We start from the raw sequence: 23,375 nt of genomic DNA, 5'->3' as shown, positions 1-23,375 counted from the left end.
TTCCACTCAATCTCATCGTACATGGCTTATAGCCGCTCATGTACGACAAGATTGAGTGGAATAACTGTTTTATTCTCTCCACATTCACTGGATTTTGAGAAACGGAGCTTTTTTTTTTTGTGTGTGTGTGTGTGTGTGTGTGTGTGTGTGTGTGTGTGTGTGTGTGAATTCAGCAAATAAAAACTTCGCACAAAACGTCCAACAAAATAATTTCCACTTAAAATGTAAAACTGGCAAAATGACAGGAGCAATTCGTTAAAAATGCTATCATAATAATAATTCTTGAAAAATAAAAAACATATACATTCTTACCATTAAACACTTTCATTCCATATTTTGTTGCTTTTTTTGTATTTTTTGGGGGGGTTTTGTTTCCGAGTTGAGTTTTTATTTTGTCCTCGGTTGGTTCAGCAACACGCGCCGCCATTTTGTTTTTCTCTACTCACAGTATGGGTAGTATCTCACTAGGCTGCGACAGCCAGCGACTAGTTGGAGACAACAATTGCGATAAAATATGCGAATTAGCGACAATTTTCACTTGGAATCACATAGAACTGTTATTTGCATATTTTACTGCAATTGTTGTGTCTCCAACTAGTCGCAGGCTGTCGCAGCCCGGCTTTCCCTCGGCAGGCAGGGAAGCAGAGGAAGCCTCACGGAAACTGACTTGAGAAGGGTTCGCGACGGCTTTGTGACACCAGCGACGCGTTTGCGGCTATTTTGAGAGAAATTTTGTCGCACAAATTTTTTGAACGTGTTCAAAATTTCAGCGACGAAGGAGCGACACTTTGCGACTCATGCGAGGAACTTGAGAAGCCCCGCGAATGTTCCAAGACACTTTTGAAACTCTCTCGCGAATGACATTCGCAATTTGTCGCAAGCTGTCGCAGCCCAGTAAGATACTAGCTTAAATGAGCTGATATCCTAGTAGTAGAGTAGCCAATCAGAGCACGCGACTCCTCATATCCAGTGAATGTGGATAGAATAATTTGACTTACACCCTGCTTAACATGTCTCATCACATCATCATGTTGAGTGTGGATGTTAACCGAGCTAGCATGCTTCATAACAAGGTTCAAAATGTTATGATGTAATTTCTCTAGGGTTACAATACTTTATTTAAAAAAAAAAAAAAAATGAACACAGTGCACAGACTGGACCTTTTTAAAGTCTGGAACAGGAAAGAGCCTCTCTAGACAGGACAACAGCTCCCACATGAGTTCCTTCAGCGCTGTGTCGTACCGTGGGCCATATTCCACAGGAAACACCTCCTTCACCAGAAAAATCAAGAAACAGATAATTTTAAAAAATGAGGTACGTCATCTCAAATGAACGAGCACTCCGCTGTCAATCATCCTCAGTAAAGGCATGATAATGATGAGAGCTAAACGAAGATTTGTTGTTTTACTCACCTGAAAGAAATAGGCTTTTTCTGCAGGATCCTTCAACAGTGCAAGGATAAGTGCCTTAAAGTTAGACACAGAGAGCTCCAAATCTGGATCAACATCCTGGAAAGATTACACAAGATCACGACAAGGGCACCTGTAAATCTGATAAACAAACACAAAGCTGAAGACGTGAGAAGCACGAATAGAAAGATTTACTCACTACAGGGCATTCAGCTGGAATATCAGGAAGTCTCATTCGGTCCAAGTGGACCTGGACAAGTTTCACATCCTCTGGCTTGCGTAACATCTCTAAGATCATCTTAAACAGAAAATCATTTATAGTAAGCATCAAATTGTGGAGAGTTTTTTCCCCCCCACATAATAAGTAGAATGAATAAAATCAAAATGACATCAGAACAAGGTCAATTCTCTGACAATTTCTATGTCAACTTTTTGCGCTTTGTATCTAAAGTAAAATATGCCCATCATCCCTAACTCTGTCAGATTGCTTGGCAAATTTGTCCATTTTTCTTGGCATATTTATTGTCGAATTAATCTCCCACTAACTAGCTCTCCCCATCACACAACACTGCAAACCAAGGAGGGTGAATGATAACATGCTTCCTTCAAGACATCTTCAATCTTCTACATCATATGACCGATCGTATTTCCATTCTGAGGAAAGCGCTATAGATCTGCCCTCTTCTGCATACATGATCTCACTGAGTGGCACGATTGTTTAGTGTTGCTCTGATTGATAGGGAAGCGATCTAACTCTCCCACCAAGACAAGAGCACCAATTTTGCACGCTTGGGTTATGTTCACATTACCAAGTGGAAATGACACAATCAAGATTACAATTTTATCGTCACCAACTTTGTTGGAGGTGGTTATGTTTTCGCCTCCGTTTGTTTGTCTTTTCCCACAGTAGCTCAAAAAGTAGTGAAGGGATTTAAGAAATTTGGAACAAAAGTAGGCCATGGGCCAAGGAACAAATGATTAGATTTTGATGCAAATCCGGATATGTACAGTGGGGCAAAAAAGTATTTAGTCAGCCACTAATTGTGCAAGTTCTCCCACTTAAAAAGATGAGAGAGGCCTGTAATTTTCATCATATGTACACTTCAACTATGAGAGACAGAATGGGGGGAAAAGAATCCAGGAAATCCCATTGTAGGATTTTTAATGAATTAATTGGTAAATTCCTCGGTAAAATGAGTATTTGGTCACCTACAAACAAGCAAGATTTCTGGCTCTCACAGACCTGTAACAACTTCTTTAAGAGGCTCCTCTGTCCTCCACTCGTTACCTGTATTAATGGCACCTGTTTGAACTTGTTATCAGTATAAAAGACACCTGTCCACAACCTCAAACAGTCACACTCCAAACTCCACTATGGCCAAGACCAAAGAGCTATCAAAGGACACCAGAAACAAAATTGTAGACCTGCACCAGGCTGGGAAGACTGAATCTGCAATAGGTAAGCAGCTTGGTGTGAAGAAATCAACTGTGGGAGCAATTATTAGAAAATGGAAGACATACAAGATCACTGATAATCTCCCTTGATCTGGGGCTCCATGCAAGATCTCACCCCGTGGGGTCAAAATGATCCCAAGAACGGTGAGCAAAAATCCCAGAACCACATGGGGGGACCTAGTGAATGACCTGCAGAGAGCTGGGACCAAAGTAACAAAGGCTGCCATCAGTAACACACTACGCCGCCAGGGACTCAAATCCTGCAGTGCCAGACGTGTCCCCCTGCTTAAGCCAGTACATGTCCAGGCCCGTCTGAAGTTTGCTAGAGAGCAATTGGATGATCCAGAAGAGGATTGGGAGAATGTCATATGGTCAGATGAAGCCAAAATGGTAAAAACGTTTTGGTAAAAACTCAATTTGTCATGTTTGGAGGAGAAAGAATGCTGAGTTGCATCCAAAGAACACCATACCTACTGTGAAGCATGGGGGTGGAAACATCATGCCTCGGGGCTGTTTTTCTGCAAAGAGACCAGGACGACTGATCCGTGTAAAGGAAAGAATGAATGGGGCCATGTATCATGAGATTTTGAGTGAAACCTCCTTCCATCAGCAAGGGCATTGAAGATGAAACGTGGCTGGGTCTTTCAGCATGACAATGATCCCAAACACACCGCCCAGGCAACGAAGGAGTGGCTTCGTAAGAAGCATTTCAAGGTCCTGGAGTGGCCTAGCCAGTCTCCAGATCTCAACCCCATAGAAAATCTTTGGAGGGAGGTGAAAGTCCGTGTTGCCCAGCGACAGCCCCAAAACATCACTGCTCTAGAGGAGATCTGCATGGAGGAATGGGCCAAAATACCAGCAACAGTGTGTGAAAACCTTGTGAAGACTTACAGAAAACGTTTGACCTCTGTCATTGCCAACAAAGGGTATATAACAAAGTATTGAGATGAACTTTTGTTATTGACCAAATACTTATTTTCCACCATAATTTGCAAATAAATTCTTTAAAAATCAGACAGTGTGATTTTCTGGATTTTTTTCTCATTTTGTCTCTCATAGTTGAAGTGTACCTATGATGAAAATTACAGGCCTCTCTCATCTTTTTAAGTGGGAGAACTTGTACAATTGGTGACTGACTAAATACTTTTTTGCCCCACTGTATGTAGATCCAGGGTTCCAGCATTTCTTTTTGTCTGTTCCAAATATAACTCAAAAAGTAGTGATGAAATTTGGTGTACAGCTTTAGTATTATCCAAGGTTCAATTGATTTGATTTTGATGTTGGTACTACATGGCTTGTCAGAGGTACGAACTCTACTGAGCGCCCTTCTAGTTCAGGACCTTGTGGATGCAAAAAATCCAATCTTTTCAAATCAGACCCGACCCACATTCATATGTGGTCCTGGACTGGATATATATGAAATAAGCGGCCGTGTGAGATTAATGAATTCAGACTTGATATTCATGCATTTTTCCTCGTAACACTTGTGCACACGTCACTGCCATCATCATAATTTAGTGTCAGCAATCTGGGGAAACAACAATAAAGGATGGCAAGAACAGCGATTATACTCCAGTGGCTCAAGAACCTTTTGTAGCCCTCTCATATGTATTTACTAGTGCATGTCAAAAAATTAGAATATTGTGAAAAAGTTCAATATTTTCCATCAGTTATTTAAGAAAGTGAAAATGTTATTGTAGCGCGGACAATGCGTGGGTGGAGCACAGAGGACGGCAGGACAACGTTTGGAGGGAGTAACAGCGTGTTTTATTAATAAACTTTTCAGCTTAAACGAACTCGCAGCACACAGACACACTCTCAGCCTCCACTCCCGGGTCGCGCTCCCTCTGCTCTCTCTCAGCCTCTTAAAATAGGGAGCGGTTTACTGGGAAAACACACACAAAACACAGGTTAATTACAGTCAGGTGTAGCGAATCTGCCACTCACCTTCCCCGGCTCCACCCTCCTGTCACAGACCGATGCTTGACCACGCCCCCGCTGCCACATACCCCCACCGCCCGACTCAGGCCGGGCGCCCGTCCGGCCCGCAGCCGACTCCCCCCCCCCTTGACGGGAGAGGAAGTCCGCCACGACCATCTGCGCCCCCGGCCTGTGGACCACCTTGAAGCTGAAGGGTTGGAGTGCCAGATACCAACGGGTGATCCGCGCGTTGGCATCCTTCATGCGGTGGAGCCACTGGAGGGGCGCGTGGTCCGAACAGAGGGTGAAAGAGCGCCCCAGCAGGTAGTAACGGAGGGCGAGGACCGCCCACTTGATCGCCAGGCACTCCTTCTCAATGGTGCTGTAGCGCCCCTCACGCACTGACAGCTTGCGGCTGATGTATAGGACTGGGCGGTCCTCCCCCTCCACCTGCTGGGACAAAACGGCCCCCAGCCCTCTGTCCGACGCATCCGTCTGCAACAAAAAAGGGAGAGAGAAGTCAGGGGAGTGTAAGAGTGGCCCCCCACACAGTGCAGCCTTTACCTCAGAGAAAGCCCGCTGGCACTGCTCCGTCCACTGGACCGGATCTGGTGCCCCCTTTTTAGTGAGGTCAGTCAGCGGGCTGGTGACGTCCGAATAATTAGGTATAAACCTACGATAGTAGCCAGCCAGCCCCAGGAACTGTCTCACCCCCTTTTTGGTCTTGGGCCTCGGGCAGGCCGCAATCGCTGCAGTCTTATTAATTTGGGGACGCACCTGCCCGTTGCCCAAGTGGAAGCCCAGATACCGTACTTCCACCCGCCCAATCGCACACTTCTTCGGGTTGGCAGTGAGTCCCGCCCGCCTCAGCGACCTAAGGACGGCCCTCAGGTGTTGCAGGTGCCGCTGCCAGTCATTGCTATAAATGATGATGTCATCTAGGTACGCGGCCGCATAGGTGGCGTGCGGCCGGAGGACTCGGTCCATCAGCCGCTGAAACGTAGCGGGCGCCCCAAACAGCCCAAACGGAAGTGTGACGAACTGGTGTAAGCCGAACGGTGTGGAAAAGGCCGTTTTCTCTCGGGATAATGGAGTCAAGGGGATCTGCCAATATCCCTTCGTCAAATCCAGTGTCGAGTAAAAGCGAGCCGTGCCTAGTCGATCGAGCAGCTCATCAATACGAGGCATTGGGTATGCGTCGAATTTAGACACCGCGTTGACTTTTCTATAGTCCACACAGAACCGGACCGACCCGTCGGCCTTGGGAACCAAGACCACTGGGCTGCTCCAGTCACTGTGGGACTCCTCGACGATGCCCATTTCGAGCATGGCCTGAAGTTCTTCCCGAACCACCTTTTTTTTGTGTTCGGGTAGTCTATAAGGGCGGCTACGCACTACCACCCCCGGGGGCGTCTCTATGTGGTGTTCTATGAGGTTCGTGCGACCGGGCAGGGGCGAGAACACATCCGAAAACTCGGCCTGCAACTGGGCGACCTCCGCGAGTTGGGTCGGGGAGAGGTGGTCTCCACAGGGGACCGGAGAGGTACGTGATGCCAATGACCCTTTGGGGACCTCCGGCCCCAGCTCCGCCTTCTCCGGAACTACCGACACCAACGCCACGGGGACCTCCTCATTCCAGAGTTTCAGCAGATTGAGGTGGTAAATCTGTAGCGCCCCCTCCCTGTCCGTTCGCCTAACCTCGTAGTCGACGTCCCCGACTCGCCGTGTGACCTCAAAGGGTCCTTGCCACTTGGCGATTAATTTGGAGCTCGATGTGGGCAACAGGACGAGTACCTTCTCTCCCGGAGTGAACTCTCTAAGGCGCGTGCCCTTGTTGTACAGGCGGACTTGCCGTTCCTGGGCCTGCCGCAAATTCTCCTGAGTTAGGTGGGTGAGCGTGTGGAGTTTTGCGCGCAGATCCATAACGTACTGAATTTCGTTTTTGCTCTGTGAAGGTCCCTCCTCCCAATTTTCCCGCAGTACATCTAAGATGCCGCGCGGCTTACGCCCGTATAATAATTCAAACGGGGAAAACCCCGTGGAGGCTTGGGGAACCTCTCGCACTGCAAACAACAAGGGTTCGAGCCACTTATCCCAGTTACGTGCGTCCTCACTTACGAATTTTTTAATAATATTCTTGAGGGTGCGATTGAACCGTTCAACTAAACCGTCCGTCTGTGGGTGATAAACGCTGGTGCGGATCGGCTTAATACCTAGTAGCCCATACAGTTCGCTCAGTGTTCGTGACATAAACGAGGTGCCTTGGTCAGTCAGAATCTCTTTCGGGATTCCAACCCGGGAGATGACGTGGAAGAGGGCCTCTGCAATACTGCGTGCTGAGATATTGCGAAGAGGCACCGCTTCCGGGTATCGCGTTGCATAGTCCACCAGGACTAATATAAAGCGGTACCCTCGTGTTGACCGATCTAATGGCCCAACGAGATCCATCCCAATTCTTTCGAACGGGGTCTCGATTAATGGTAGGGGGCGCAAGGGCGCTTTTGGAATGGCCGCTGGATTCACTAACTGGCATTCGCGGCACGCCGTACACCACTTACGGACGTCGCCGCGAATCCCCGGCCAATAGAATCGGGCCATTATCCGGGCGAGTGTCTTATCCTGCCCGAGGTGTCCAGCCATGGGATTAAAGTGGGCCGCCTGGAATACCAATTCCCGGCGGCTCTTTGGAATTAATAACTGGGTGACTCGCTCTTTCGTCTGAGTGTCCTGCGTCACTCGATATAATCTATCCTTCAAAATGGAAAAATAGGGGAAGGACGGGGTGGCGTTCGGCTGGAGCGTTTGACCATCGATTACTCTCACTTGGTCAAACGCGTGTCGCAGAGTCTCGTCTCGCGATTGTTCCAGTGGGAAATCCGCGAGGGATTCCCCAATAGAAAGAGGAGGGGCCGGCGGCTCCTCCCCCTGTCGCGGAGGTGACGTAGACGGCTCTGCGACCGCCGCTCCAGCCAAAGCGACACCGGGACCCTCCCCCGTCAACCGGCAGGACCCACTCTTTACTAGGCGTGCCATTAAACCCCGAAATCCCGGCCAATCGGTCCCCAAGATCAAAGAGTGGGTAAGGCGAGGATTAACCGCCGCCTTCACTATAGATTTTTCCCCTCTAAAATATATGTGGACTGACACCAACGGGTAGCTGTGAATATCCCCGTGCACACACAACACCTTCACCCCTTGTGCTCCCCCCAATGCCTCGTCTTGCACCAGGCTTTGGCGGATTGAGGTCTGATTGCAGCCTGAATCCACCAACGCCTGATATGTAGCCCCTTGTACACTTACCGGTATGCGATACGCTCCGGCCCGATCGAGGGCAGCCTCTGGCGCGTCGGGGATCCGCACCACCGCCCCCACCTCCATCGCTGCACATTGTTGCTGCAGGTGGCCCGGTTCCCCGCAGCGCCAGCAAACCGGCCCGGGCCTCCCCTCTGCAACTGTGTTCTGGGGCTCACTCACCTGAGGGGGGGGAGAGACAGACACAGAAGGGGGAAACGGGAGGGCACCACGGGTGCGGCGGGCCGGCTGGGGTGGGGCCGGCCCCCGCCTCCGTGGTGGGGGAATGGGGCGAGGACGGGACACGGGAGGAGGGGGGGAAGACAGAGAGAGAGGGGGGGAAGACAGAGAGAGAGAAGAGGAGACAGAAGACGATGTCATCCGTTGTCCTGCCGCCGGTACAGCCGCCAGATGATCCTCCGCCAGTCCTACGGCCTGATCCAGCGACGCCGGGCGGTGGCACTGGACCCACTCCGCGGTTCCGGCTGGTAAGCGGGCAACGAACTGTTCCAGCGCCACCTGGTCGATGATTCCCTCGGCGTCGCGATCTTCGGCCCTCAGCCACCGCCAGCAGGCGTCCCGGAGCTGCTGGCCAAACGCGAACGGGCTGCCGGCTTCCTCCATCCGCAGCGCGCGGAAGCGCTGGCGCTGCTGCTCCGGCGTGCGCCCCACGCGCTGGAGGACGGCCCGGCGAAGGTCAGCGTAGGCCAGCCGGCGGTCGGCGGGGAGCTGTAATGCGGCCAGCTGCGCCTCTCCAGTCAGGAGGGGGAGGAGGCGCGCCGCGCGCTGCTCCATCGGCCACCCCGAGGCTTCGGCGACCTGCTCGAACAAGGTGATGAAAGCCTCGGGGTCGTCCTGCGGGCCCATCTTGGTCACAGTGAGGGGAGACGGGCCCGCGGCCGGGGCGCTGGTGGATCCCGCCGACGCGAGGAGCCGCCGGAACGCCTCTCGATCTTCCTGTTGAGCCAGCACCAGGGCTTCGAAGCGGCGCTCCTGCTCCGTTCGGAGCGTGACGAGTGCCTGGTGCTGGCTCTGCTGAGCCGTGGCGAGGGCGTGGACCAAGTCCGCGAACGGGGAGGATTCCATGGAGCTGTAGCACTGGTGCTCCACCTTTTCCCGGGTTTCGGCACCACGGTAGCGCGGACAATGCGTGGGTGGAGCACAGAGGACGGCAGGACAACGTTTGGAGGGAGTAACAGCGTGTTTTATTAATAAACTTTTCAGCTTAAACGAACTCGCAGCACACAGACACACTCTCAGCCTCCACTCCCGGGTCGCGCTCCCTCTGCTCTCTCTCAGCCTCTTAAAATAGGGAGCGGTTTACTGGGAAAACACACACAAAACACAGGTTAATTACAGTCAGGTGTAGCGAATCTGCCACTCACCTTCCCCGGCTCCACCCTCCTGTCACAGACCGATGCTTGACCACGCCCCCGCTGCCACAGTTATATATTATAGACTCATTACACAAACTAAAATGTTTCAAGCATTTTTCTATTTTAATTTTAATCAGTATGGCATGCAGTACAAAAACATAAAAAAAAACCATCTCAAAATATTAGAATATTTCATTTCGAGTTTGAGTAAAACAGTATGAACACAGTGTATCTCTCGGTCTAGTTCAGTACACACAACCACAATCATGGGGAAGACTGCTGACTTGACTCTTGTCCAGATGATCACTGATGCCCTCCACAAGGAGGGTAAGCCACAAAAGGTCATTGCTGACAAGGGTGGCTGGAAAAGGTGCACAAGCAACAAGGATGGCCGCAGTCTTGAGAGGATCGTCAAGAAAAGTTGATTCAAGAACTTGGGAGAGCTTCACAAGGAGTGGACTGAGGCTGGTGTCAGTGTATCAAGACCCATCACAAACAGACATCTTCAAGAAAGGGGATACAACTTTCGCATTCCTAATATCAAGCTACTCCTGAGCCAGAGACAATGTCAGAAGTGTCTTATCTGGGCTAAGGCGAGAAAGAAATGGACTGTTGCTCAGTGGTCCAAAGTCCTCTTTTCAGATGAAAGTACATTTTGCATTTAATTTGGAAATCACGGTTCTAGAGTCTGGAGGAAGAGTGGAGAGGCGCAGAATCCAAGGTGTTTGAAGCCCAGTGTGAAGTTTCCACAGTCTGTGATGATTTGGGGTGCCATGTCATCTGCTGGTGTTGGTCCACTGTATTTTATCAAGTCCAAAGTCAACACAGACATCTACCAGGAGATTTTAGAGCACTTCATGCTTCCATCTGCTGACGAGCTTTTTGGAGATGCTGATTTCCTTTTCCAGCAGGACTTAGCACCTACCCACAGTGCCAAAACTACTACCAAATGGTTTGCTGACCATGATATTACTGTGTTTGATTGGCCAGCCAACTTGCCTGACCTGAACCCCATAGAGAATCTATGGGGTATTGTCAAGAGGAAGATGAGAAACACCCGACCCAAAAATACAGATACGCTGAAGGCCACTATCAAAGCAACCTGGGCTTCAATAACACCTCAGCAGTGCCACAGACTGATCACCTCCATGCCACACCGCATTGATACAGTAATTCATGGTAAAGGAGCCCCAACCAAGTAGAGTGTATAAATGAATATACTTTTCAGAAGAAGTTGGACATTTCTGTATTGTAAATCCTTTTTTTGATTTATCTTAGGGAATATTCTAAATTTGAGATACTGGATTTCTGATTTTCATGAGCTATAAGCCATAATCATCAAAATTAAAACAAAAAAGGCTTTAAATATTTCACTTTACATGTAATGAATAAAGAATATATGAAAGTTTACCTTTTTGAATTAAATTATGAAAAAAAGTAACTTTTTCATGGTATTCTAATTTTTTGAGATGCACTAGTATATAATGTACAGTGCTCAGCGTAAATGAGTACACCCCCTTTTGAAAAGTAAAATTTTAAACAAACAATTTCCAAAATGTTGACAGGACAAAGTTTAATATAACATCTATTTAACTTGTAACAGGAAGAAGTAAGGTTAATAATATAACTTAAATTACACATTTTTCAGGTTTTACTCAAATTAGGGTGGTGCAAAAATGAGTACACCACACAACAAAAACTACTACATCTAGTACTTTGTATGGCCTCCATGATTTTTAATGACAGCACCAAGTCTTCTAGGCATGGAATGAACAAGTTGGCGACATTTTGCAACATCAATCTTTTTCCATTCTTCAACAATGACCTCTTTTAGTGACTGGATGCTGGATGGAGAGTGATGCTCAACTTGTCTCTTCAGAATTCCCCATAGGTGTTCGATTGGGTTCAGATCAACTTGGCCACTGAATCACTTTCACCCTGTTCTTCTTCAGAAATCCAACAGCGGTCTTAGATGTGTGTTTAGGATCATTGTCATGTTAGAAAAGTGCACGACGACCAAGGGCACGGAGTGATGGTAGCAGCTTCTCTTTCAGTATAGAGCAATACATCTGTGAATTCATGATGCCATCAATGAAATGCAGCTACCCGACACCAGCAGCACTCATGCAGCCCCACATAAGGACACTGCCACCACCATGTTTCACTGTAGGCACCATGCATTTTTCTTTGCATTTCTCACCTTTGCGACGCCATACAGTTTTGAAGCCATCAGTTCCAAAAACATTAATCTTGGTCTCATCACTCCAGAGTATAGAGTCCCAGTAGTCTTCATCTTTGTCAGCATGGGCCCTGGCAAACTCTAGGTGGGCTTTTTTGTGCCTGGGCTTTAGGAGAGGCTTCTTTCATGGACGGCATCCATGCATGCCATTCCTCTGCAGTGTACGCCGTATTGTGTCACGGGAAATAGTCACCCCAGTTTGGCTTTCTACTTCTTTAGATAACTGCAGTGAACTTGCAAGGCGATTTTCTTCAACCCTTCTCATCAGAAGACGCTCCTGTCGAGGTGTTAACTTCCGTGGACGACCTGGACGTCTCTGTGAGATGGTTGCAGTTCCATCTTTCTTAAATTTTTGTACCACTTTTGCTACAGTATTCTGAGTGATAAGTAAAGCTTTGCTGATCTTCTTGTAGCCTTCACCTTTGTGGTGGAAAGAAATTATTTTCTTTGGGGAATTCTGAAGAGACAAGTTGAGCATCACTTGTCCCGTCAAGGCAGACAAATCCTAAGAAAACCAAAAGGGCACTTGGTAGAGCGCATCACTCCACCAAGCCACATATCAACATCAAAATCAAAATCACTTGAACTTAGGATAATACTAAAGCTGTCCACCAAATTTCATCCACATCTGTTCACTAGTTTTTGAGTTATGTCAGGAACAGACAAAAAGAAAAATCCTGAATCTGCATACAAATCTGGATCCTGGAGCCACATCCATATTTGCATCAAAAGCTGATCAGTTGTTCCTTGACCCATGGCCCACCTTTCCACCAAATTTCATCCAAATCTGTTCACTAGTTTTTGAGTTGCGTTGGGAACAGACCAAAAAAAAAATCCTGGATCTGTATACAAATTTGGATCCTGGAACCACATCTATATCCGGATTTGCATCAAAAGCTGATCAGTTGTTTCTTGACCCATGGTCCACCCTTCCACCAAATTTCATCCAAATCCGTTCATTACTTTTTGAGTTATGTTGGGAAAAGGCAAACAAACAGAGGTGAAAACATAACCTCCTCCAACAAAGTTGCCGGAGGTTAAAATCTTGTGTTTAGAACGTAGCCTCAAACTCCTTGCCACAGATATCAGAGACATCAGCTACCAATCAGGTGTCAACAGCCATCAGCCACTCAGTTTGAGGGCCAGTTTGGGGCCAATGCCTAATCTCGTACTAGTTGTTCACATTTTGACAGCCAAAGAACCAGCTCTCAGCCAGGAAAACTGGTTCTAGAGTGGACTGCTCACGTCAGGGGCTGGGGCTGGGATTATGATGACCAAGACGACCAATTAAAACTTTATGACTGCCATTTTAAAAAAAAAACAAGCTAGTGAAGCATCTATATATTTTAAGTTCGTTTCTTAGACAAGGATATTTTTTAAGCTTGTTACCTCGTTAACAGTTTCGGCGAGAATCTCCCGCCTTCTTCAGAAACAGTCACCAGATGTCGAGTGGTGACGTGCCTTATCAGCTGATGTTGCGTTACGGAGGCGTGAACGTCCCGCCCAATTTGACAGGTAGTTCACGCCTCCTGCTGTCAGGTCGCTCCTCCAGGACGGCGCTCCAGGTGTGCGACAGTGCATACGCTCCCTCGTCCCGGTTCATCGTCCTCTGCGCCCGCTTACGTATCTCCACTGCCTCTAAAATCCAACGCTGGAATCTATTTTCTTCAGCGCGAATGACTCTGGCCTCTTCCCAATTCATTATGTGATTTTGCCGTTTGCAGTGGTCTGAAATGGCTGATTTTAGGTTTTCTTGGTTTGCTTTTTCTTTTTCGGATCTTGTGAGTCTTCTTGTTGTTTCTTTTTCACACTCTATTTGGTGTTCTTTATTGAAATCTTTAATGAAATACCACATCAACACCCCAGTCAAACCATACAAGAACCTCCGACAGCTGCTAGTTCACCCCAAAGACAAAATACAACTGGACAATAAATGCAACGTCATATATGAAATCCCTTGCCGTTCATGTAATAAAGTCTATATTGGTGAAACGGGCAGATGCTTCCATACTCGAAGGAAAGAACACCAAATAGAGTGTGAAAAAGAAACAACAAGAAGACTCACAAGATCCGAAAAAGAAAAAGCAAACCAAGAAAACCTAAAATCAGCCATTTCAGACCACTGTAAACGGCAAAATCACATAATGAATTGGGAAGAGGCCAGAGTCATTCGCGCTGAAGAAAATAGATTCCAGCGTTGGATTTTAGAGGCAGTGGAGATACGTAAGCGGGCGCAGAGGACGATGAACCGGGACGAGGGAGCGTATGCACTGTCGCACACCTGGAGCGCCGTCCTGGAGGAGCGACCTGACAGCAGGAGGCGTGAACTACCTGTCAAATTGGGCGGGACGTTCATGCCTCCGTAACGCAACATCAGCTGATAAGGCACGTCACCACTCGACATCTGGTGACTGTTTCTGAAGAAGGCGGGAGATTCTCGCCGAAACTGTTAACGAGGTAACAAGCTTAAAAAATATCCTTGTCTAAGAAACGAACTTAAAATATTTGTAATAGTTAGACATAATGAACATCCACTACGTAGTGAAGCATCTAGTCTGCCTAATCCAGCAGTCTGTCATTACTGTTGTTGTACTTGGTGCCACTGTTGCTGGGAAAGCAGAGATATATACACAGATGCTAATATATAACTCCCGCCTCACCCGCAAAGCCATCAGGATTGCAGGTGACCCCACCCACCCATCTCACAGCCTCTTCAGCCTGCTGCCGTCGGGGAGGAGACTGCGGAGTCTCCGGGCCAAAACCAGCAGGCTGAAGAACAGTTTCTTTCACCAGGCGGTCAGGAAGCTCAACTCCCTCCCCCCTCTGCCCCTCCTCCCCCCTCTGCCCCCTGCCACAGATTCTGCTTGCACACCCCCCTTCAGCATCTGACATGTCATCCTCACAGTTTCCCCCCCAACACACACACACACACATCTCATCATTCATTAACACACTGAACTCAGGGACCGCACATCTCACTTCACCTCGCTCATTTGCACTATTCCGCACTACCTCATCTTAACAGCTGCTAGTTTGTTTATTCTTCTTATTTCATGTTTCATGTTTACCTGCTATACCTCAAGTGCCCTTGACTGTTTGGTTATTTGAACCAATTTATGGTGTGTGTGTGTGTGTGTGTATATATATATATATATGAGTGTTTAGTCTACGTCTAGTTCATATCTAGAGTGTTTATACTGTTTATATTGTCTGAGTGTTTAGTCGATGTCTTGTTCTTATCTAGTGTTTATACTGTTTATATTGTCTGAGTGTTTAGTCGATGTCTTGTTCTTATCTAGTGTTTATACTGTTTATATTGTTTGAGTGTTTAGTCTATGTCTAGTTCCTATCTAGGAGTGTTTATACTGTTTATATTGTTTGGGGTTTTTTTTTTTTCAATTATTCTATTTTTATTTCTTGCATTGCCTGTTTGCACCGTGGGTCAGAGAGGACTGATATTTCATCTGTGCTGTACAACCCCGATTCCAAAAAAGTTGGGACAAAGTACAAATTGTAAATAAAAACGGAATGCAATGATGTGGAAGTTTCACAATTCCATATTTTATTCAGAATAGAACATAGATGACATATCAAATGTTTAAACTGAGAAAATGTATCATTTAAAGAGAAAAATTAGGTGATTTTAAATTTCATGACAACAACACATCTCAAAAAAGTTGGGACAAGGCCATGTTTACCACTGTGAGACATCACCTTTTCTCTTTACAACAGTCTGTAAACTTCTGGGGACTGAGGAGACAAGTTGCTCAAGTTTAGGGATAGGAATGTTAACCCATTCTTGTCTAATGTAGGATTCTAGTTGCTCAACTGTCTTAGGTCTTTTTTGTCGTATCTTCCGTTTTATGATGCACCAAATGTTTTCTATGGGTGAAAGATCTGGACTGCAGGCTGGCCAGTTCAGTACCCGGACCCTTCTTCTACGCAGCCATGATGCTGTAATTGATGCAGTATGTGGTTTGGCATTGTCATGTTGGAAAATGCAAGGTCTTCCCTGAAAGAGACGTCATCTGGATGGGAGCATATGCTGCTCTAGAACCTGGATATACCTTTCAGCATTGATGGTGTCTTTCCAGATGTGTAAGCTGCCCATGCCACACGCACTAATGCAACCCCATACCATCAGAGATGCAGGCTTCTGAACTGAGCGCTGATAACAACTTGGGTCGTCCTTCTCCTCTTTAGTCCGAATGACATGGCGTCCCTGATTTCCATAAAGAACTTCAAATTTTGATTCGTCTGACCACAGAACAGTTTTCCACTTTGCCACAGTCCATTTTAAATGAGCCTTGGCCCAGAGAAGACGTCTGCGCTTCTGGATCACGTTTAGATACGGCTTCTTCTTTGAACTATAGAGTTTTAGCTGGCAATGGCGGATGACACGGTGAATTGTGTTCACAGATAATGTTCTCTGGAAATATTCCTGAGCCCATTTTGTGATTTCCAATACAGAAGCATGCCTGTATGTGATGCAGTGCCGTCTAAGGGCCCGAAGATAACGGGCACCCAGTATGGTTTTCCGGCCTTGACCCTTACGCACAGAGATTCTTCCAGATTCTCTGAATCTTTTGATGATATTATGCACTGTAGATGATATGTTCAAACTCTGCAATTTTACACTGTCGAACTCCTTTCTGATATTGCTCCACTATTTGTCGGTGCAGAATTAGGGGGATTGGTGATCCTCTTCCCATCTTTACTTCTGAGAGCCGCTGCCACTCCAAGATGCTCTTTTTATACCCAGTCATGTTAATGACCTATTGCCAATTGACCTAATGAGTTGTAATTTGGTCGTCCAGCTGTTCCTTTTTTGTACCTTTAACTTTTCCAGCCTCTTATTGCCCCTGTCCCAACTTTTTTGAGATGTGTTGCTGTCATGAAATTTCAAATGAGCCAATATTTGGCATGAAATTTCAAAATGTCTCACTTTCGACATTTGATATGTTGTCTGTGTTCTATTGTGAATACAATATCAGTTTTTGAGATTTGTAAATTATTGCATTCCGTTTTTATTTACAATTTGTACTTTGTCCCAACTTTTTTGGAATCGGGGTTCTATGTCGAGCATGTATAGCATATTTGACAATAAAGTTGACTTGACTTGCGTACAGTGACAAAGGCACAGTTCTCTGGTTGCTCTCCAGCCCGAGGAAAAGCAAACCGGTTCTGAGAAGTTTCATAAGTCGAACCAACTGGCACTAAGACCTGCTCAGAACTAGCACCTAGTTCACATTGGTGGAAAAACATATCAGACAAGTCTGTTCTAACAGTCAGATCTCATACACTGCCTTCGGACAGAAACGAAAAGAATCATGACTTCTTTCCTTTGGATCTTTCCAGACTTATACACTCAACTTGAAAGCCATCAGTGGTTCCTGTACGGTAACTCAGTCAAGCACTGCTTTTGACATTTCCTGTGTGTCCAATGTGTCAGGCGTCATTTTGGCTGTTCACACTCACCCGTGCCCTTAGTCCCAGGATGAGCTGAACTCTCTGTCTGTAACTCAGCAGGTGTGGCACCGTCTCTGTAACCATAGAAACGAACTCCTCCAGTTTCCCATAGTGCACTATATTTTTCTGCTGCAGCACCTGCCACATAAAGGCAGACATCAGGCGCAGAGGTGGAACCAACAGGCGCACAGAGGACAGAGGAAGTCTGAAGCCTGTGCAGGAAACACGGTACAGAAAAACATTATGTGTGGCCCAACATAAGGGCATTTCCACAGTCTCCTGGAACAACCAGTCCCAATGAGGTCAAAAACAAATGTTTGACATTTGCTGTATTTTGTTTTTTTTTTGTAGTTGTTAGTTATAATCGTACATCTTGAAGGTTACAGAAAATTTTTAACTTATGGCTATAACTTCATCTTCTTGGGCGATACGGCCTTCCAAAATATGCAGGTCTAAAATGATAAAAAACAAGTAAATTAATCACCATCAATATTAGCCAGATTTCCAAGTAAAAATAAGTTCAATCCGCTCAGTAAAATTTATCTGAATGCTCCATATCATTTACTGGATGACTGATAATTTAAAAACTGAAAATATATTTCTTGGAAGAGCAAGTGACAGAAAAGCCAGAGTGGACATTTTGGATGGACACTTGCTCATGCATATTCAGATCTGCCCTTCTTATCTAATTTGCCACGATATATTTTTTATGATAAATATCCTTCTTCAGAAATTATTTCAGTTAGGAAGCTGAAGACTTTGAGTAGGAAACTCGATTTTGTCTAAAATTTAACTGGCCTGTAGGGCAATGAGGGGTATTAAGCCCTGTGGGTGGCACAGTGATGTAGTGGTTAGCGCTGTCACCTCACAACAAGAAGGTTCTGAGTTCAAGCGCAGCGGCTGACGGGGGCCTTTCTGTGTGGAGTTTGCCTGTTCTCCCCGTATCTGCGTGGGTTTCCTCTGGGTGCTCCGGTTTCCCCCACGGTCCAAAGACATGCAGTTAGGTTAACATGGGGCGGCCTTGGACTGAAGTGCCCTTGAGCAAGGCACCCAACCCCCAACTGCTCCTGGGGCACTATAGCATAGCTGCTCGCTGTTCTGGATGTGTGTGGGTTTGCTGCTTCAGATGGGTTAAATTTCACTGTGCTTGAGTGTGCATGTGACAAATGAAGGCTTATTATTATTGAAAATGCATGGAATTTATCACCAGCACATCAGACATTATTGTAGATTACTCAAGAGCCAATGGGAATGCACAATAACTTACATCTTCCCCAGATAGGCCTTAGGGCCTGTCAGTTGAGAGCATCACCTTCTCCATTCTTCTTGGTCTTGGAAGACCCCCTGCTCCTCCTCAAGTCTGTACTTTGTTAATATTTCTTGTATGTTGTCCTTCCACCTTTTCCTAGGTCTGCCTAGAGGGCGCTTGCCCTTTGGTTTGTATTTGAATGCTATTTTTGGAATCCTGCCATCTTCCATTCTTTCGACATGCCCTAGCCATCTGAGGGCTGCCCTTTCTATGTCTTCTTCTATCGATGTTATACCAAGGATTCCTCTTAGGTGGGTATTTCTCAGTCTGTTCGCTCTCATCTTCCCTAGCATGGTATGGACCACTTTCATTTCCGCAGTTTCTAGTCTACTGATGTCTTTCTTGGTTAACACCCAGGATTCACAGCCGTATAGAAGGCCTGGTTTTAAAATGGTGTTGAGAATTGTCTTCTTTACTTCGTTTGAGACTAGTTTGTCTCGGAGCACTGGTTGGAGGGCGGCAGCTTGTCTGCTGAAGTTGCTGATTCTTTCTGTGATTTCAGCTTTGTTACCTGATTCTTTAGATGTAACTGAGCCTAGGTACTTGACCTGTTCAACCCTCCCAATAGTGTCTCCACTGACTGTAACTTCAGTCTTTGGGGGGTTTCTACCAAAGACCAGGACTTCTGTTTTGCCACTTTCTTTCAGAAGTCCTGGTCTTTGACCTGGTCCAAGAGTCAATGGGAATGCACAATAACTACCCAGTAAAATGAAATAGAAATTAAAGTTGAACTCTTCTGCTGGGGGCTTACTGCCCCTACACCTGTGGGCAATAGGCTCTACTGTTAAAGTCGACTTGTTGGAAAACTGTTGCACTTTTATCATTGGATTTGATGTTAGTTAATTTGTAATTAGGAACTACTGCACTTTAGCGGGCGCTGACCCTAACCCTCAAACAACCAATCCCAAAGCACAGACAAATACCAGTTTTGATGACTTTGACAGAGAACAAGGTAAGCGTTTCTTTATTTATTATTGATAATACAGGGGCTGCCAGCCCCCGAACCCCCCAATTAAATTCGCTCAAACACCACTAGGCTCTGTAAAGTACAGCGTCCGCTAAAGTGCAAACTATTCCAACCACAACCAAAAAAGCATGGGGCCTAATGCCCCTCCTTCCCCCTATATTTTCAAGACAAGGGTTAGGACACCTTAACTGACACCTTTCTATTTTAGCCAGCATTAACTTTTTCAGCAGTTTGTCCTACAGTAGCTCTTCTATGGGTTTGGACCATATGGGCTAGCCTTCAACACCCATGACCCTGTCGCTGGTTCACCGGTTGTCCTTCCTTGGACCACTTTTGGTAGGTACTAACCACTGCATACTGGGAACACCCCACAAGATGTGCCATTTTGGAGATGCTCAGACCCAGTCATCTCGCCATCACATATGTCGCTGGTTCACCGACCATATGGGCTAGCCTTCGACACCCATGACCCTGTCGCTGGTTCACCGGTTGTCCTTCCTTGGACCACTTTTGGTAGGTACTAACCACTGCGTACTGCGAACACCCCACAAGATGTTCCAGTTTGTTCGATGCTCAGACCCAGTCATCTCGCCATCACATATGTCACTGGTTCACCAACCATATGGGCTAGCCTTCGACACCCATGACCCTGTCGCTGGTTCACCGGTTGTCCTTCCTTGGACCACTTTTGGTAGGTACTAAACCCTGCGTACTGGGAACACCCCACAAGATGTGCCATTTTGGAAATGCTCAGACCCAGTCATCTCACCATCACATATGTCACTGGTTCACCGACCATATGGGCTAGCTTTCGACACCCATGACCCTGTCGCCGGTTCACCAGTTGCCCTTCCTTGGACCACTTTTGGTAGGTACTAACCCCTGCATACTGGGAACACCCCACAAGATGTGCCAGTTTGTTCAATGCTCGGACCCAGTCATCTCGCCATCACATATGTCGCTGGTTCACCGACCATATGGGTTAGCCTTCAACACCCATGACCCTGTCGCCGGTTCACCAGTTGCCCTTCCTTGGACCACTTCTGGTAGGTACTAACCACTGCGTACTGGGAACACCCCACAAGATGTTCCAGTTTGTTCGATGCTCAGACCCAGTCATCTCGCCATCACATATGTCACTGGTTCACCGACCATATGGGCTAGCCTTCGACACCCATGACCCTGTCGCCGGTTCACCGGTTGTCCTTCCTTGGACCACTTTTGGTAGGTACTAACCACTGCGTACTGGGAACACCCCACAAGATGTGCCATTTTGGAGATGCTCAGACCCAGTCATCTCGCCATCACATATGTTGCTGGTTTACCGACCATATGAGCTAGCCTTCGACACCCATGACCCTGTCGCTGGTTCACCGGTTGTCCTTCCTTGGACCACTTTTGGTAGGTACTAACCCCTGCGTACTGGGAACACCCCACAAGATGTTCCAGTTTGTTCGATGCTCGGACCCAGTCATCTCGCCATCACATATGTCGCTGGTTCACTGACCATATGGGCTAGCCTTCAACACCCATGACCCTGTAGCTGGTTCACCGGTTGTCCTTCCTTGGACCACTTTTGGTAGGTACTAACCACTGCGTACTGGGAACATCCCACAAGATGTGCCATTTTGGAGATGCTCAGACCCAGTCATCTCGCCATCACATATGTTGCTGGTTTACCGACCATATGAGCTAGCCTTCAACACCCATGACCCTGTCGCCGGTTCACCAGTTGCCCTTCCTTGGACCACTTTTGGTAGGTACTAACCCCTGCGTACTGGGAACACCCCACAAGATGTTCCAGTTTGTTCGATGCTCGGACCCAGTCATCTCGCCATCACATATGTCGCTGGTTCACTGACCATATGGGCTAGCCTTCAACACCCATGACCCTGTCGCTGGTTCACCGGTTGTCCTTCCTTGGACCACTTTTGGTAGGTACTAACCACTGCGTACTGGGAACATCCCACAAGATGTGCCATTTTGGAGATGCTCAGACCCAGTCATCTCGCCATCACATATGTTGCTGGTTTACCGACCATATGAGCTAGCCTTCAACACCCATGACCCTGTCGCCGGTTCACCAGTTGCCCTTCCTTGGACCACTTTTGGTAGGTACTAACCCCTGCGTACTGGGAACACCCCACAAGATGTTCCAGTTTGTTCGATGCTCGGACCCAGTCATCTCGCCATCACATATGTCGCTGGTTCACTGACCATATGGGCTAGCCTTCAACACCCATGACCCTGTCGCTGGTTCACCGGTTGTCCTTCCTTGGACCACTTTTGGTAGGTACTAACCACTGCGTACTGGGAACATCCCACAAGATGTGCCATTTTGGAGATGCTCAGACCCAGTCATCTCGCCATCACATATGTTGCTGGTTTACCGACCATATGAGCTAGCCTTCAACACCCATGACCCTGTCGCCGGTTCACCAGTTGCCCTTCCTTGGACCACTTTTGGTAGGTACTAACCACTGCGTACTGGGAACATCCCACAAGATGTGCCATTTTGGAGATGCTCAGACCCAGTCATCTCACCATCACAGTTTGGCCCTTGTCAAAGTCACTCAGATCCTTACGCTTGCCCATTTTTCCTGCTTCCAACACATCAACTTCAAGTACTGACTGTTCTCTTGCTGCCTGATATATCCCACCCCTTAGCAGGTGCCATTGTAATGAGATGATCAAATGTTATTCACTTCACCTTAGCAATTAATTTCCCCTTTCAGTTGTTGACATATAATGTTCCTCAGTAAACACAGTAAAACGACTTTACAATGCTAAAGTTACAACTGTCGTTTAGATTATTTAATGCCCTAAACTAAAATACCTGCCTGCAACACTGTCGTCATTTTCTTTGGATTAAATATAAATAAAATATAACCAGCAATCCTGCTGGCTAATTCCTTTACCTCCAGCTAGCATGATTAACAAGCAAAAGAAGCCATAAATAACACATATATCTATATACCTTGGTCTTCCGGTTTTGGTAACTGTCGTTTATCCATTATAAACACAGACATTAACTTCACGTCAGCTTGAGTTTTAATGTCTGAACATTAGCCTACTGAGCGCAGTGCGAGAAGACCAACTTCCGGTCTGAGCATTTCAAACTAAGAGCATGATATCAGTCGGTAAACACTTCCGAGTCGGAAGTTTGGACACAGCTTCTAATTCGATGTCCGTTCTTTTTATTAATTTTTTTAAAAAAAAGCAATTTCATATCTTAAAGTAATAATAAATGTCGTTTCTCTTTGCTTAGTTGAGCGATTCTTGACATAACATGGATTACTACAATTGAAGTAGTAATAAAGTGGCGGTTACAATTATCGACACCTTAACGATCTTTTGGCCGTTGCAAATATAGAAAAGACTTCCAGTGCGTAACTTGTGCATGAACAATCACTCAAACTTCCACTGGAAAAAAATGAGTTGATTCCCGATTACTTAGCGTATCAGATCACGTGACACCGTTCCACAATTATCGACACCTTTGTCCATTAAGCCTCGGTCACAACAGGCCGTACGCGCTCCTACGGCTGGTCTACGTGCAAAAAACGCAAGAAACGCACAGAGGGCGCGTGTGTGATGTGCTGATTTTCGAGCCGTAGACCAGCCGCAGAGGTTCTTTGTCATGTCAAACAAACTCTACGGGCGCTTACGTTTTTTTCAGGTTGCAAGACAAACTTACGGCCAACGTGCATCTTTCTCCACGAACAAAAAAAATGCAGCGATTTGGGAAACGCCAAAAATCGCACGGCCAGAAAATCGTACGTCCGGTTGTGACCTAGGCTTTAGGGTGCATCAGTTGCCCCCTAAAAATGAAAAGTTCCTCCGATCATGATGCATTTTTGTTTTTATGTTCCTTTTGGTAAGAAAACACACTGGGTGAAATATTTTGACAAAATTCAAAAGTTTAATGGTGGCACCAGGA

At 46.7% G+C, this 23,375-nt stretch overlaps 1 protein-coding gene across 2 annotated transcripts in view; it reads right to left on the bottom strand.

Annotated features, from left to right (window-relative positions):
• si:zfos-932h1.3 (zinc finger protein 623) overlaps positions 1 to 22,527 on the bottom strand; it is a 31,485-nt gene extending 8,958 nt beyond the window's left edge. The window contains exons 1-5 of one of the 2 annotated variants that reach the window (XM_060902911.1): positions 22,413 to 22,527; positions 17,169 to 17,371; positions 1,609 to 1,707; positions 1,413 to 1,508; positions 1,161 to 1,271 (exon numbers count right to left, since the gene is read on the bottom strand). In XM_060902911.1, coding sequence (XP_060758894.1) covers positions 1,161 to 1,271; positions 1,413 to 1,508; positions 1,609 to 1,707; positions 17,169 to 17,371; positions 22,413 to 22,464 — 561 coding nt within the window. In that variant the 5' untranslated portion in view covers positions 22,465 to 22,527. Of the gene's footprint in view, positions 1 to 1,160; positions 1,272 to 1,412; positions 1,509 to 1,608; positions 1,708 to 17,168; positions 17,372 to 18,023; positions 18,625 to 22,412 lie in introns of those variants that run through there. The other variant, XM_060902912.1, reaches the window with a different exon arrangement.
• Between the last annotated feature and the right edge of the window lie 848 nt (positions 22,528 to 23,375).

This window comes from Neoarius graeffei, chromosome 21 (genome assembly GCF_027579695.1).
Source record: "Neoarius graeffei isolate fNeoGra1 chromosome 21, fNeoGra1.pri, whole genome shotgun sequence".
NCBI classification, from domain to species: domain Eukaryota; kingdom Metazoa; phylum Chordata; class Actinopteri; order Siluriformes; family Ariidae; genus Neoarius; species Neoarius graeffei.
Note: the sequence above shows the minus strand (reverse complement) of the source record. Positions and strands in the feature narration are given on the sequence as shown.